Source organism: Aythya fuligula, chromosome 5, assembly GCF_009819795.1.
Source record: "Aythya fuligula isolate bAytFul2 chromosome 5, bAytFul2.pri, whole genome shotgun sequence".
Classification (NCBI taxonomy): Eukaryota; Metazoa; Chordata; class Aves; order Anseriformes; family Anatidae; genus Aythya; species Aythya fuligula.
The window spans coordinates 35,303,620-35,318,316 of NC_045563.1; the positions used below are offsets into that span (position 1 = coordinate 35,303,620).

The window sequence follows — 14,697 nt, forward strand, 5'->3', positions numbered from 1 at the left end:
AATAATGTTCTACTTTCATATAGCCTCTATTAAGCAATTCCTCTGGTGCTGAAAAGGAACAGGACGAGTGAACTGTTTAATGAGGGACACTTGTGTCCACTGCAGTGGAACTAGCTAATTTCTTGTTTCATCGGAAGTGATACTTAGCTGTTATGAAATACAGGTTGTGTAGGTAAAAGCAATGCTGCTCACTTGTTACAGGTTAAAGAGTGCTCTGCACCTGGGCTTTTTTAATCTAATGTCTACAAAAACAAATGATGGATTTTTATCTGGTCTTTTTCTACTTAAAAACAAAACAAAAAAATCCTACTGTTTTGGAGTCTCTGGCATTATTTTGTTACAAAGTGACTCAAAAGGGCTGTTGAAATGACTGAATTGAAAAGTGCCGTGGTGAGGAGAAATGATTTTGGTTTGATTCAAAACTAAATGAGTTCTATTTTTCTGAATGGAATGACCCTTTTCCTTCCTTTCCCACTGCCAAGTGGGCTCTGACTTGAATGAAACATTTCGTTTGTGAGTATTTTTTCCTCTCTTAAAAACAATTAAATGGAGCTCACTTTTAAAGCAAGGTACTGTTCCAAAATGAAAGTAAAGCTTTTTGTTTGTAAAATTCTGGCACAAAATGTCTCACCCTTTCTGAAAAATCTGTTTCTGCCTCTGCTGTTTCTTAACCCTTTAACACCTCAGATTTTCTTTTGACAAAAAGTACTTTGTTCAAATTCAGGTATTTACTCAGATATTTAGATCAGCCTGGAATTGCATTTTTTAGAAAGTAAACTCATAGTTGTCACAGCCTTTTTCACATAGTGGGCATGTACCAATGCTCTGCAGCATGTAGTGAGCTGATACTTCCCTCGGTATTGATGTTGCTGGCATTTTGATGGGGAAGTGAAAACTGGCTGCCATGTTGATGAAATCTCCATTGGAGCTTAAAAATTCCTAACCAAACAGAAGGTTTAGCAAATGGAGAAGGGAAAAATCAGTATTCGGTGGGATTTTTCCAGCTTCTAACACTGCATTGCAAACAATGGAGAGTTTGTTTAAAAAAAAAAAACTCTGCTGCCTATTCTGTAGCTGAAAGAGCTTTAAATCAATGGGGGACTGAAGTAGCTTGCTTTAAATTGTGTTTAGTTAAGTGAGGCAGTCCTAGTTATGTCTGAATATACAATCATACAACTGCATTAGCAACAGTAAATTATGCTCGTGTGGGAAAGTCAGACTTCTTGCATTTTTGGTGTGTTCGTGTGGGTTATCAACCATCTACTCATCATATGCTGAATTTCTTTACCTGGATGGTACATAGTTACCTCATGCAATCACCATGAGGTCACTGTCTATGCAATGGCATGGTGTCTTCTGCATAGTTAATTTTATTTAATATTAAAAAAATATATATATTTTTTTTCTCTGGAGTTTGCCATTTGATTTGAAATTCCTGGAACCATCCTGGTAGTGAATTAACCTAGAATTGCTCTTCAATCATTCTAGAGAGAAAGTTTGTTCAGAGACCAGTACCACTCTCCTTTTCAGCTCTCCCATCCCCTCCTTTAATTCACCTGTTAAAGGAGGTTTAACTCACCCGTTAACCCAGCCTGCCCTATTTCCAATGGGCAGTGGCTCTTAGCAGCACATGGCTGAAGTCACCCCTGAAGTTCTCCTCAAAGCCCTTGGTGCCTGGGGAGGACTGCAACTGGTCTCCGCAGGTGCCGCCTCGAGAATATGGTGTGCTGGGCAGCACCGACTGTCCCTGCAAACGTGCTGCTCCCAGGTTGTGCCAAGGAGCCATTTAACACCAGGAATGCTGAGGAAGGACCAGGTGTCTCATCAGCAGTTGGGGCTGAAGGTTTCAAGCAGGTAGCAGAGTCCTTGTTCGCCTTAAAGGAAGGGGAGGAGGGGCAGAGCTTATATCTTGCTTTATGGGGGGAGGCTTAATGGAGTTTTTCATGCAATGCTCTAGTAGAAGGCTATTCAGGCTGCTGTTTCCCTAGCATTTTAAATAGCACCCTACTCCTCTCATTATAGCGGGAGATTTTGGCTCTCCCAGGGGGGAGGAGATGTTCTAAATGGGCTGCCAGGGAGGTGGATTTAATGCACTAGGAAGAACTGGCTTCACCAAGTTAAAAAGCAAAACAAAACCCAATCCTCCACTCCTATTTTTAGTGTTTATGACCAAGTATTTTTGCTTGGTTGCTCATTTTGAAAGGGTTTAGTGAGCCTGCCAGTTGATTGAAAGCTCTGTGGTGTGTGAGCTGGCCGGGCCGGGGAGCCCGCAGCGCATAGCGACGAGGTCGGAGCTGCCTCTGAGTTTTTTTCCACTGCAGTTTGTTGAAGGGTAACGAAAACGTCCCCCAGGCAAAAAGGGGATGTTGGCTTTCCAGGTTGCGGTGATTCATCTTGTCCGGATGAGCGGCCTTCCTCCCTCCCGCTCCCACATTTTCATCTCATCTACCTCACCCCTGCTTCTCTTCACAGCCGAGCACAAACCTGCACCGCATGGCACGGGCTGCCCGGCTGGGAAGGCCTCCGGCGGCCGTCCCCGCTAGGCCTACCTGCTGGGCAGCGCTCGCCTTCGTTGCCAGGGTTCCCGGCCAGTTTGTGCTTTATAAATGGGTTTATTCTCGTTATTAGAAGCTGCGTCCCTGGCATATGGAGGCCGTGCAGTGCCTGCAGGCAGGTTTCCTTCCTGTTGGTGTTGGTAAGCCGCCCAAGTGCCTCCTGGCAATTAGCAGATCGTTACCCATGAAGCTGCGCGGTGCTGCAGCCTGGTGGGTTTTCGGGAGGTCACTCTGACCTAATTCACCCCCAGGAATCGTACAGCGCTGGCATGACTTACCAGTGCATTAACGAGCTGATGCTTCGCTGTGAGGTTATTTGAGTGCTTCCACATTATGCTTCTCAGGGAAGAAATAGCCATTTTGTCCGGCAGCCAACAGTGTCTGACAGGGACCAGCGTGGAGCAGGAGGGAGCGGAGCTGTCTGGTGGGTCACAGCAGGCACGAGGTATTTCCTTTGGGGTTAGGCATGGGGTCCGTTTCTGACCCCCTGGGTTGCAAAGGTGCAGAGTTTGCCGTGTGGCTTCTGCCTTATCGCAGCCTCTCTGCACCAAGCAGAGCAAAGTCCCTCAGGTAGGAGCCAAGTGCCTGCAGCTCTGCCCCACCAGCAGCTTTGCAGCGTGGGGAGGCTCTTTTCAAATAGTTTTCCTGTAAGATTTGTGGCATATACTACTGATAGGGTGCTGTGGGATAACTCAGAGGGACTACCACACCTTCAGGATGGCTTGCATACCTCACTCCTGCTCCTCAATTTGTGTGCCCTATAGAGGTCATTCCCAGCTCCCACCCAGTGCCTCCTGCTGCCATGTGCCAGACACAATTGCTCCATCCTGGCCTCAGCTAATCTCTGCAGGCCCGGCTGTGCCTGGATGTGCACGGTGCCTTCGTTTTGTTTAGGCACATATGCCGGCATTGCACCCAGCTTTCCTCCTGACACCCTTGTAGTCAAGTTTCTTTGTCCCAGTGGATGTTCTCGATGCTTACCAGCATTTTATGTGGTGGTGTTGTGTAGTCAGAGCTAGGAGAGAGTTGCATGGGGAAACTGGTGCCCAACTCTCAGCCAAGGCTGAGAAATTTTCCAGCCGCTTCCCCAAGATGCAGGGTGTTGTGGTAGGACCTTGCTCTTGCTGTGCCCTTTGGTGTTTGCATGGCCAAAGCAACAGCAGGGGACTGCAGTGGGAACCGCTGCCTTCAGCACACAGAAATGTTTTTTAACTTCATCAAGATCTCTGGTGTAATCACTTTCAAACGCCAGGCTTGTCTGCTTTCCGTTCCCATTGACTCCAATTATACCTGCCTAACTGAGGCTGAGACCTACCCAGTATCTTTTGCACAGGGGTTTTATTTGTCTCTTGGGTGGGCAATTAAAGCAGGTTCTCTCCTACCAGCGCTGAATATTTGAGCTGTCTGTAATTTATGTGCCTGTTTTTGCTGGAATGGGCACCGAGGAGCAATGCAGTGCCTCCCGTGTGCAGATGCAGCGGTGTGCCCTGTGCTCGGGCCCGCTCCTCTCCAGCCCTGTCCACACCGGGTAGGAAGGCTCCAGGGCCAGGAAATGAAGTGATAGGAGCTAGAAGCTCTGCCACAGCCGAATGGTTTCAGAGCTCCATCAATTATTAAATGAGTTAATTCTTCCACAATTACTGGCATATTGCAGCATATTAGAGTAGAGGAAAGTTGGTCTTGCACCAAATCAGACAGACCAATCTATGAAGCAAGGCCCCTGAGTCCTTTTGGACTCACCTCCGTAGCAGCGCCCGCAGCACCAGGTCATGAAGCCTTGGACACTGGGGGAATCAGCCAGGTTTGCTCATTTCCATGTAGAAATTCACATTGGCAATACTTCCTCTCCTCTCTTATGCCTTAGTAGTGAAACCCAATGGTGCCTGTGAGTGAGGCTTCCTTTGTTTCTTGTTTGCTTGTTTTTCTTAAAAGGCTGAGTTCAGCAGGGCTCAGCTCTGAAGAGGGGGAGGCTGGAGCTCCTCATCTGCAGCTTCTGGTGCCCGCCCCTGCCATGGCCTCAGGGAAGCCTGTTACATTTTTCTGCATGAAGTACTCCGGCTTCCCCAAATCACAGAAGTAGCGAGGCAGTTGGTGCACTGGATCCTCACCCTACACACACTTCCAAAAACTTCTGTTTATGAACACTTGCACTCGAGCAGGCAGGCATATGTCCCTGCATCACAGTGCCTCGGTGTTGCCAGACGGGAAGGGCCAGGAAAATGCCAAGAGCTCCGTGTCCTCACCCCTTAGAAATGCTTGGTCTTTTTGTCAGAGCTGCAGCTCCTGGAGCCCTGGGATTCTGGCAGCCTTTTGGTTTGGTTGGATGGCTTGCTTTTTTAACGACCTTCTCTAATCCTTCTATTTGCTTGGGAACCTTTCAAAGAGGAACCCTAAAAGGCTCAAGAATTAAAATGCAAATAAAACGTACTTTTAATAATCTACTGATTGGCAAACTTGGCTCAGAGTTTTTGAATGTGTGGGGTTGTTGACACCAGATATCTGTAAGCATGCTGAACTGCATTTTCAGATGGACAATGTAGGGCTACAGTTTTATATCACAACCGTAAAAACATATCCCTTAATAGAATTACAAGTTACTTTTCCCTTCTTTTTTTATGAATAACACTAATAATTCTGTCTGATGATGGCAGTGGTCATAGTAATGCTTATCCAGTCTTACGAAGAGGAAATCTTGCAGTTTCTGTGCATGCATGTTTGGATGGGGTTCCTGTGTCGTTATATCTGTAATATGTATTTATGGCTGTTTAAAGACCTGAATAGTTTATGGAATAAATTCTGACATGATATAGCCAGGAGCCCTGTGGGTTTTCATTATGCTATTGATTAAAAAGCCTACGACTACACAGTGAAGATAAAGGAAGGAATTGGGAACTGGGTGAAAATTCCTTTTGCTCTGTATAAATAATTTCACATTTGTTTTTTCAAAAAGGACTCTTTGCTTATTTTTTCCCCTCAAGATAATCTCTGCCTTTGTTTGAAAAAGGTTATTGATTGGATTGTTAACTTAAATAGTCTGTGGCGGGTGTGACAGAGCACATGGCTGCAATTAATCTTGTGATGCAGAATCCATTATTGAAGAAGCACTAATGAGCCATTCGCAGGCCTTCGCTGGTCACAGAGCGCCTGGGAGCAGCAGATTGCTCCTGCCCTTTAATGTCAGTTTTGGTCTTTAGTGTTACACAGCCAGCGTAAGCAGAAGAGATTTTTAGATTTTTTTTAGGGTATTTCTGTTTAAATTCTCTGTACCATCAGCCTGCAAGTGCGCCGCACGCAGGAGTCACAAAATGGTGGCTGAAATGCTTTCGCCCCCCACTCCTCAGATCAGATGTCCAGTGGACACAATGTACAATTAAAGCCAGCGGCATGTGAAACACGGATGTCACTGTAAAATATTGTCTCAGTCACAGGGTTCAGATCCAGATGAGAGTTTTGACAGAGATGGGGGAGCATTCAGGGCTGATCTATACTTTAAAATATTGCTTGAAGACAAAGGGATGAGCTGTTGGAAACCTGCTCGCTGCAAGTTTTATTGTTTCTGTTGTTTATAGCTATTGCAGCATAGCAAAAGTTTAGGTAGAGAATAGTTATGGTAGATTAGAAACTGTCGATGTTAACATATCACCTTCTCCTTCAGCAGAACTACTCCCTGGATGTATTTTAGAGGTCTGTCTATTGACTTCAGTGACACCATAAATATGTGTTACTTCTGCCTTCTGTTAGATCCGCAGAGCTGATACAGACATGTGAGAGTGATCGGGAATTTGCCAGGGCTGAGGCACCACCTAAATAATTAACCACAATCCTGCTGCAGACTCTCTGCAGCACACCTTAACATATTGAATGCAATTTATCACAAGATTATCAAAATAGTAGTATTTTTTTTTCATCCTAACCAAATAACTGATGAAAGTAAGTGAAAAAGCCTTTCCAGCTCTTGGGCTTGTGCACTTCCATAGTATTTGTAACTGGAACCGCATTTTTGACTGCTCTTTGTGTGAAGTAAAATTGTTCACAAGCTGAACTAACCTTTATATTTTTTAAATGAGTTCAGATCTAGCAACAGAAGTTATGTTGTGTGAAGCTACAGGGCTTTTTCCTCCGGTATTCCACCACAGAGGGAATGCTGTGATGTGGAGCAAGGATGGTGCTCACTGATCCAACTCCAGGAAGTCTTGGATGTGAATTTTCTGATAGGTTATGGAAAACACTGCTTTTTCAACCAACGTAACAGGAAAACAGAGGGATGATGATGAAGGAGAGCAAGCAGGGCAGAAAAAAAGGATTTTAATGTCTTAAGTGTCCACTGTCATGCTTGCCATACACTGCAGTAACTTATCAAGCTGCTGGCATAAATAAAAATAGTCTTTCCAACTTCATTTGGTTGGGGCCATGGTACCACATGGCATGTTTAATGTGAAAGAGGATCTGACTTGGAGGCTAAAGAAGGAGATGTCCATGAAGTGTTCCTTTTGCTTTGGACAAGTAATGGGTCCTGGGCTAACAGAGAGTGGTCTATGGCTATGCAGACATGTCTGTGGCCACTTTTTTCAGACTTCTTTGTAGTCACAGCATTTGGAGAGAGAGACCAAAGAAGTAAGTTAGTATGTTTTGCAAAATATTCTCTTTGCTTCTGAAAAGAAGCCACGGTGGCCCTCACTCCACTAATAATATTTTCTAGGGAATACTCAGCTCACAACACCCTGCTCCTTTTAGGCTTGGGGTGGGTGCGGTTCTTAAGAAAGGCTCTACAAAATTGGATGTATCACTTCCAGGGTGGGGCACCACTGATATGAGATGTGCAGAAAATGTGCAAGGTGTTTCTGAGGCAAGCGAGGAACTAGAGAGTCAAGACTAATAGCTGGAAGGGAACAGGAATGACTGTGAAGGGACAGAGAGAAAGCAGTGAGCAGAACCTGACCTTCATGTTGTGTGAGAAAGGGATAGGCTCTAGCTGGAGTCCGCAATGAGCAATAGGAGTATGCAGGCAAGTGAGCACATGAATGCATGTAGGCATTTAACTTTGATTTATTTATCGAGTTTGATAAATAAAGTTTGATTTATTTATAAGTTTGATTCCATATCTGTTTCTTTTCAAATGTGACTGAAGCTATTTAACTGATTAACTTGCACCCCTCTACGAGTTGTTTTCTTTGATATATTCCAGCACTTCACAACCTTTCTGGATGCTGACTTGCATCTGTAGGGATGAATCCCTCCCTGCTGTGTAGTGTGGCCCATTTGTTCTATTTACTGGTGTTGAAATGAGGTTCTGCATTTGCTGTAAATCTGATCTGGGAGATCGTTTCACTGTCATGTCAGGTTTTCTAGTTTGGTAGCATCAGAAATTATATGAGGTCTTCTCAGCCAGAAAAGGTCTTGTGTCACGGAATTGCCTTCTGGACAGTTGTGACTTCAGGGTCCCCAGAACTTCAGTTTGGACTTGGTTCTCAGTAAATCTCAGTAAAATCTGACTTCTGTTTTGTGCTGACATTTCAAGGGCTCCAAGAGTTAGTGATCTTCTTAGCAGGTCTGAGCTCATTGGTACTGTCAAAACACTTTGCTCAAAGGCTTAAAAAAGTGACATGAACAATGTCATTGGTCCCTCCTTCCTTAAATATCTTCTTTATTTTCTGTTCAATTCCCTTAATAACTTACACACACACATTTCTTTGCTGGGCTTGGTTGTCATATCAGTACCATGCAAATGTAACTGCAGAACCAAAATCCTTGTTCCACCGCTTGGTAACAACATGGGCACATAAAGAAAATATATTTCCCACAGCATTATTGCATTACCCAGCAATTCTCAGCAACTGTTTGCTTCACTAACTGGAAAATATAGATGCTTCTTATAGGCTGGTGGTGGGTAATGTGATAACACAGCAAAGTACCGCTGATAGGTCTGGTAATGAAGACAGTACATCTATGCCCATGTCTCCTGTAGCCATGCCTTTTCTTCTTATCGGAGAAACAGCTTTTTTTTTTTTTTTTTTTTTCCTCCATTCTTAAAAAGACACCTGGGCTGGTGGAGGTGGCAAAGATTGCTTTCTACCCACTGGCTCTTTTCTAAGAACAGATCTGCTAGAGGTGAAAAAAGCCCACACACTCAGTGGTGTAAGTTTCTAGAAGTAGTGTTGGATGTGCGTACCTGTATTTCTAGATATTCTCTGCCTTTAGGTGAGCAATTGAATAGTCCTGTCCCATTTCCCCTGCCCCAACTCTGCACAGTACAAATGCTTGTATGTGCCAGAGAGGGATGCTAAATGCAGGGCTTTCCAAGCAGGCGAGCGATAGCTTATTGCAGGAGGTTGCTTTAGCCAGATAGGGGTGGTTTGGGACTACAGCACTTTATTTCAGCGGTATATTTTTCTTGTTTTGTTTTGCAGAAGGAACACTGATCCTACCTTTGGTTTGTTTGTTTGTTTGTATTTTCCCCTCCAGAAAGCCCATTGCTGATACCGCTGTTTTGCAAAGCTGGAGTCGACACGCATGTAGGGGCGGGGGTTGTAACTGGCAGTTTGTCCTCCCCGATTAGATGTGACTGTTCTGCTAGCTTTCCCTTCTTTATTCCTTTCACTTAGTTCGTTGTGGAGTTGGCTTGGGGTGTTTTCCTTTTGGTTTCTTGTTTTGATCCTGGAAGGTTAGCTGTGAAATTTGGTTTCTTCTGTGCCAGCAAACTTTAGCGGCAGAGCTCTTAAAAAAACAACCTGACAGCTGCATCCCTCCGTCCTGTCTTGTCTCTTCTCTGTATGCTGCTGCTTCCATGTAAGCAAAGTTTACAGAATTGCTTCGCCCATCTGGACACCAGGAAGGGAAGTTCTGAAATGGAGAATAACCTCATTTCCACCAGGTCCTTCGGTCCGGTCGAAACAACGCTCATTGAAGCTGTAGTCCAATTGCTATTAAGATGGATGGGCTCCCTCTAAAATTGGGTTTGTTTCTGACTTCATCCTTTCTCTTGTTTTCTATCAAAATAAAAAACAAGCAAGCAAAAACAAACAAAAAGCACAAACAAATGAACAAAGAAACCTAAACCCGATCTCAAAAAACAAATCCAAAGACAAAAAGCCAAACCATTTTTAAGAGCTCTGAGTAAAACTGCTTTGCCAATGGGGAAAGGGTGGGGATGACTCTGATTTTTCTCTTGTGCCCGGCAGCGAAAGGGTTAATGCCTGCTTTCCTCTTTGGTATCTGTTAGTTGCAGCCCATGTTGTGATCAGTCCATGTCCATGTGCGTTTTGTTCCCAAACATAATGCCGGTTTGCTGACGATGGGTAAGTGAGCCTTAACAATGACGGTTGTTTCCCATCTTCCTCAGGACACCCGACCTGCCTGCAGTTCACCACAAACATGACTGAGGCTGTTAAAACCTATCAGTGGCAGTGCATTGAGTGCAAATCCTGCAGCCTTTGTGGGACCTCTGAGAACGATGTGAGTTTTTTTTACCTTTTCGTGCCAGTAAGCGTCACAGCCAGGGGCTGCCGTGCCCACCCCTGAGAAGCAGGTGGCAATGCTGTGGGTCATTGCCTTTCTGCTGCTTTCCTACATCTCCTGGGAGGAGATACTCCTGAGAGCAGGGATGGGCTCCTCTCAGCGACCCGGTCTCTGCTGAAATTACCGTGGGTATCCAGTAGGGCCGCTTAAGATGGTGTGCTCATTCATTAGAAACTAGCTGGAGGCCATGCACTCATGTTGCAGGGAGCTGCATAAGAGTAGTGTTTTTAACATTACAATCAGGAATAAATCTGAATGGGTGATAATCCCAGAGATGACAGGTATGTTTCTTCGGTCCAAGATTTTATTTACTCTGTTGGCATGATTTTTTAATCTTAAATATAATATTCAGGAAACATGGAAGCATTTGGATTGCGATGGCTGAGCCTCTCATGAGTCACCTAATCACCTTTTCCAGTGATTTCCAGACCATGACCCAGAGTCTGCAGCTGAACATTTTTTTTTTTTTTTTTTTTTTTTCTTCCTCCAGTTAAAATCTAATGATAAGGGCTCTTGATAGTCTGTAAGAAACCTGGAGAACTGACCATGTCCGAAGAACTTCGGAGACAGTAGTTAAGGCTGCATTCCCTACAGCAGAATGAATTTGAAGCCTGAAATTTTAGTGGTAAATGAGGAAATCTGAGAATAGGGAGCTGTTCTGTATTAGGAGCCAGGGGCACTTTGGAGAAGGATTTATCCCCAAAAGTGTGTGAAAGAGCTGCAGACCATGAGGTAGGGTCACATTTTTCACATCTCCTTCACAAAGTATATGCTACTCAGTTAAGTTTTTGATAACTGGCAAAGTCCAGGCTTTTGATGAGAAAGGATTCCTCTGAAAAAATGAGATCCAGCATTGATCTCACAGGAAACGCAGGAGCCCAGCAAAGCGGGGAAGCCAGTCCTCTTCTCTCAGTACTGACCTAAGAGCTTTTGGTCCTGCATCATAAGGCCACTTTGGAGAGAAAGTCCTCTGGTTCTCCCAGAGATTTCCCAGTTAGAATCTAAGAGAATTGTAGAGATTCTTAAGAGTCTAATCTTCTAAGAGAAGGATTTCAGTTAGAAATCTCAGAGAGATTTCCAAACTGTCTTTGTGATGAGAAGGGCTCTCAGTGGCCTCTCAGAAATATGGTGCTTGATCCTGGACCCACAAATGTGATGTCTTTTACATCCTTTTACATTCCCAGTAACCCCTTAGTCTCTATGTTGCAGCTCCTTGCTCCTAGTTGAGCAATGCTGATTACCATGCTTATGTTTTCATCTTGGCATGAGACTAATGTGCATCATTTTATCTCTCTTCTCCTCTCCTTCTCTCCCTTTCCCCCTCTGTCTCTCCAACAACCCTGCCTCAGGACCAGCTGCTCTTCTGTGATGACTGTGACCGTGGCTATCACATGTATTGCTTGAATCCACCAGTCTTTGAGCCCCCAGAAGGTAACATATGTTAGAAATCCGCTTTGAAAATCACGATAAAGTCCCTGTGGAGAAGAGTTTCAGAAAAGTGGCCTGGGCCATGCAGAGTTAAGGAAGCAGTAGGAAAGGAGAGGCAGGTAGCTCTGGAAAGAAAGCAAATGAGTAGGCCTGGAGGGCCTGTGTGATCTGAGATGTCCTGTGCAATCTTGCATAGTCTCTACTTCCTCTTCCAGCACATAGCTCTTCTGCAGGTCATGGGTACCTTTGGATGTCCCAGATGGCATTGACTCCTCAGTTTATGCAGCTGAAGTGAGCTCCTGTGAGCTGTGACTTTGGACTTCCAAAGAAGTCAAGGTCCCAGAGAGAAAGCTCCAGACGGGAAGCTATTCTCTGGAATAGCTGAGTCTGTTGTAAGGAAAGAGGATTAAGAGAAAAAAACTCTTCCTTTCTTCTCTGGCCTGTCGTTGCCTTGGAAGGGTGAGGGTTTTATGGTCTGTATTACATTCGTATGCAGTTAAAACCTCTAAAGGGGATTGTCTGACTATACTGCTACTGGTTGCAGTTTGCCTCCTGGTTTTGGAGCAGAACTAGGCCCTTACTGTTATTGATTCTCTGACTGAAGTCTGCAGAGAGCAGTAGAAATGGAGAAGGAGATGTCTGGGTACAAATGACTGCAGTTTACATGAGGGGTGAGACAAGAATAATTACAAATTAATCATGCATGCAGGAGCTAAATGTTTGTAACTTTGATAAATGGGAAACTAAAATCAGGAGGGAAAAATTCGAAATGGAGCTAATAATTAGGTAAAGGTTTCTGTTGGACTGGAAAGTGGTGTATTGAATGTATTAAGACATAAAACACCTATGAGCAGGAATGCACATCCCAGCTGTGTTTTAAGCTGTGTAGAGAGGCTACATGCATGACATCAAGGGCACCAGAGCCTGCTTCAGATGCATAGAGGCAATTCCAGTGTCAGGAATGTTTGATATTCTATTCAAGCCAATCTTGAAATAAACTCTGAGTATCTGGATTTGGTGTCATAAGAAGGATTTCTTCATTTGCAGGGAGTTGGAGTTGTCATTTGTGCCGGGAGCTGCTCAGAGAAAGAGCATCAGCTTTTGGTTTCCAGGCCTGAGGAGCTCCAGCAATCAAGAAACACTTTGCTCCTCATGTTGTCATACCAGCACACAATTCCCATTGAGAACACAAAGACACAACCCACATCAAAATGAATGGACATTCAAGTACAGGAAGAGGTATCTGTCGTATTCGCTGTCACTGATGCAGAACCTCCTGGGCTCTACGAGAAGGATCGTGTACTTTCCTGATGCTCCGGATGAAATCTCTTCACTGCTATGCATGGTTGCTGCTTACCGTCACGGGCTCACATGCATTATGGAAGGGGGAGGGTTGTTATATTGACACAGAGAAGTCAGTTTTGTGTGGCCTTGTGCTTTCTGTTTAGTCTTCTTCTTGAAGGAGGAATAGTAAAATATCTCCCAAGGATTTATTGGTGAGTACGTTGGTGGGGAGCAGCACCAGTTACTCCTCAAGGGCTTGCCTGGAAATCTCTTTACTGCAACCACTCTGTATTCATACGGGGCTTTGCGTTGCATTAGTTCAGTACTTACCCGGTTGTGAACAACACATTGTCACTGAGAGAACCACTGATCAAAATTTTTTGCGGGTGACACTTTTTCCCTTGGATCAAATGCTTTGCTTTGGCAGATCTTTAGACATCTGGTTTTAGTATTTCTGACAGAAGAGTAGGACCATTATGAACACACGCAGATGCTTAGGAAAGCTTAGGAAAGTCTACTGTGTTTGGTATTTTTGGATATTCAGGGACACTGTCGTACTGCAGTGCCATCACACACACAGTTCAGACTCATCATTTTATTTGTTTTGCTCAAAAAAATTGTGAATGGTTATGTATCTAACTGTCTTGCTGTTTAGCTCAGAAAACTGAATGAAAGCAAAATGTAATTTTAAGCAGATCGTAGAAAATGAAGGTGTCCGTTTTCTGAGCCATCTAAAGTAAGGTGAAAAAAAAAAGGAGCAACATTGGCTTAGGGTGGTATGAAGCACTTTTGATTATTACTATTTTTTTAATTTCTAAACGAAAATATTCTGCAATTGAAAATGGAAATTTTATTTTAGGAATTGTCTCATCAGGAGAAGTTGTACTTTTTTTTTTTTTTTTAATGAAAATAGTTACCAGGATCTATCTGAATGTTCTAATCATTTTGCCCCACAATTCTATACAACTGCATTTTTGACAAACATGATAATTTGGCAAAAACCTTCCAAGCTCTCGAGAAAAGACTGCTTTACTGAACCTAATATGGAAAGAAAGATTTTCATAGTTATTTTAAAAATTAAATAGAAATAGTTGTACTTTGTTTAAACAAACCTCTACATGTGAAATGGAGAAACATTAAGCAAGAGCATCATTGGAAAAAATATTTTTACAGTTGAGTCCCTTTGAATAACTTACAACATTGCTAGGAGGACAAGTGAGTCCATTAACCATTTTTTACCAGATGCATCTTTAAGGTTAAAAACATGCAACTCCCCAGACTGCCAAGTAGCCCAGGAAGATCATTTTCCTGAGTATGATGTATATTACTTTCTATGCATAGATTTAAGTGGGATTAAAACATAAAGTTATGAGAGTCCCAAGCAGCATGTGGTTCAGGTTGCCTGTACTAGTAGGTAAGGACACTGAAGATTATATTTGGGATATTTATATTGGTTGAAATTTTTCTGCAAAAATTAAATGTCCCTGAACGCTTGAAAGGACATTGTGGAAGAATATCAGTGAGCTAATTTTTCTTCCTTCTCCTGCTAATTACACTTAGTTAGAATGAACTTTACTGACCTAATGCACTTTTCCTCATTATTTAGATAGTTTCTTCACCTTTTATGTTTTGTAGCTTGCACAGTAGCCATGTCAGCTGTTGGATTTTCCCATGTGCTGTCATGAAGTAATTTCAGACTGCAGTGGGAGTATTTTAATCTGTTAGAAAAGGAGTTTAGAAAGTATTTATCCTAGTCGTATTGGACCAAATTTCTTCTGGAGCAGCTGTGCTGGCTACCTGGGATTCATTCAATACCTTAGTTTCTGTGTGACAGCCCCCTGGGTGAGCCAAGAATACAAAGATATTTGAGTACCACATGCAAGCAGGGTAAGGCTTATGGGCGTGCATGAGGTGT

At 43.6% G+C, this 14,697-nt stretch overlaps 1 protein-coding gene across 4 annotated transcripts in view; it reads left to right on the top strand.

Annotated features, from left to right (window-relative positions):
• DPF3 (double PHD fingers 3) overlaps positions 1 to 13,596 on the top strand; it is a 160,319-nt gene extending 146,723 nt beyond the window's left edge. For all 4 annotated transcript variants that reach the window (XM_032188884.1, XM_032188886.1, XM_032188885.1 and 1 more), the window contains 3 exons: positions 9,895 to 10,007; positions 11,420 to 11,501; positions 12,546 to 13,596. In XM_032188884.1, the coding sequence (XP_032044775.1) occupies positions 9,895 to 10,007; positions 11,420 to 11,501; positions 12,546 to 12,616 (266 nt within the window). In that variant the 3' untranslated portion in view covers positions 12,617 to 13,596. The remainder of the gene's footprint in view (positions 1 to 9,894; positions 10,008 to 11,419; positions 11,502 to 12,545) is intronic.
• Positions 13,597 to 14,697: the final 1,101 nt, after the last annotated feature.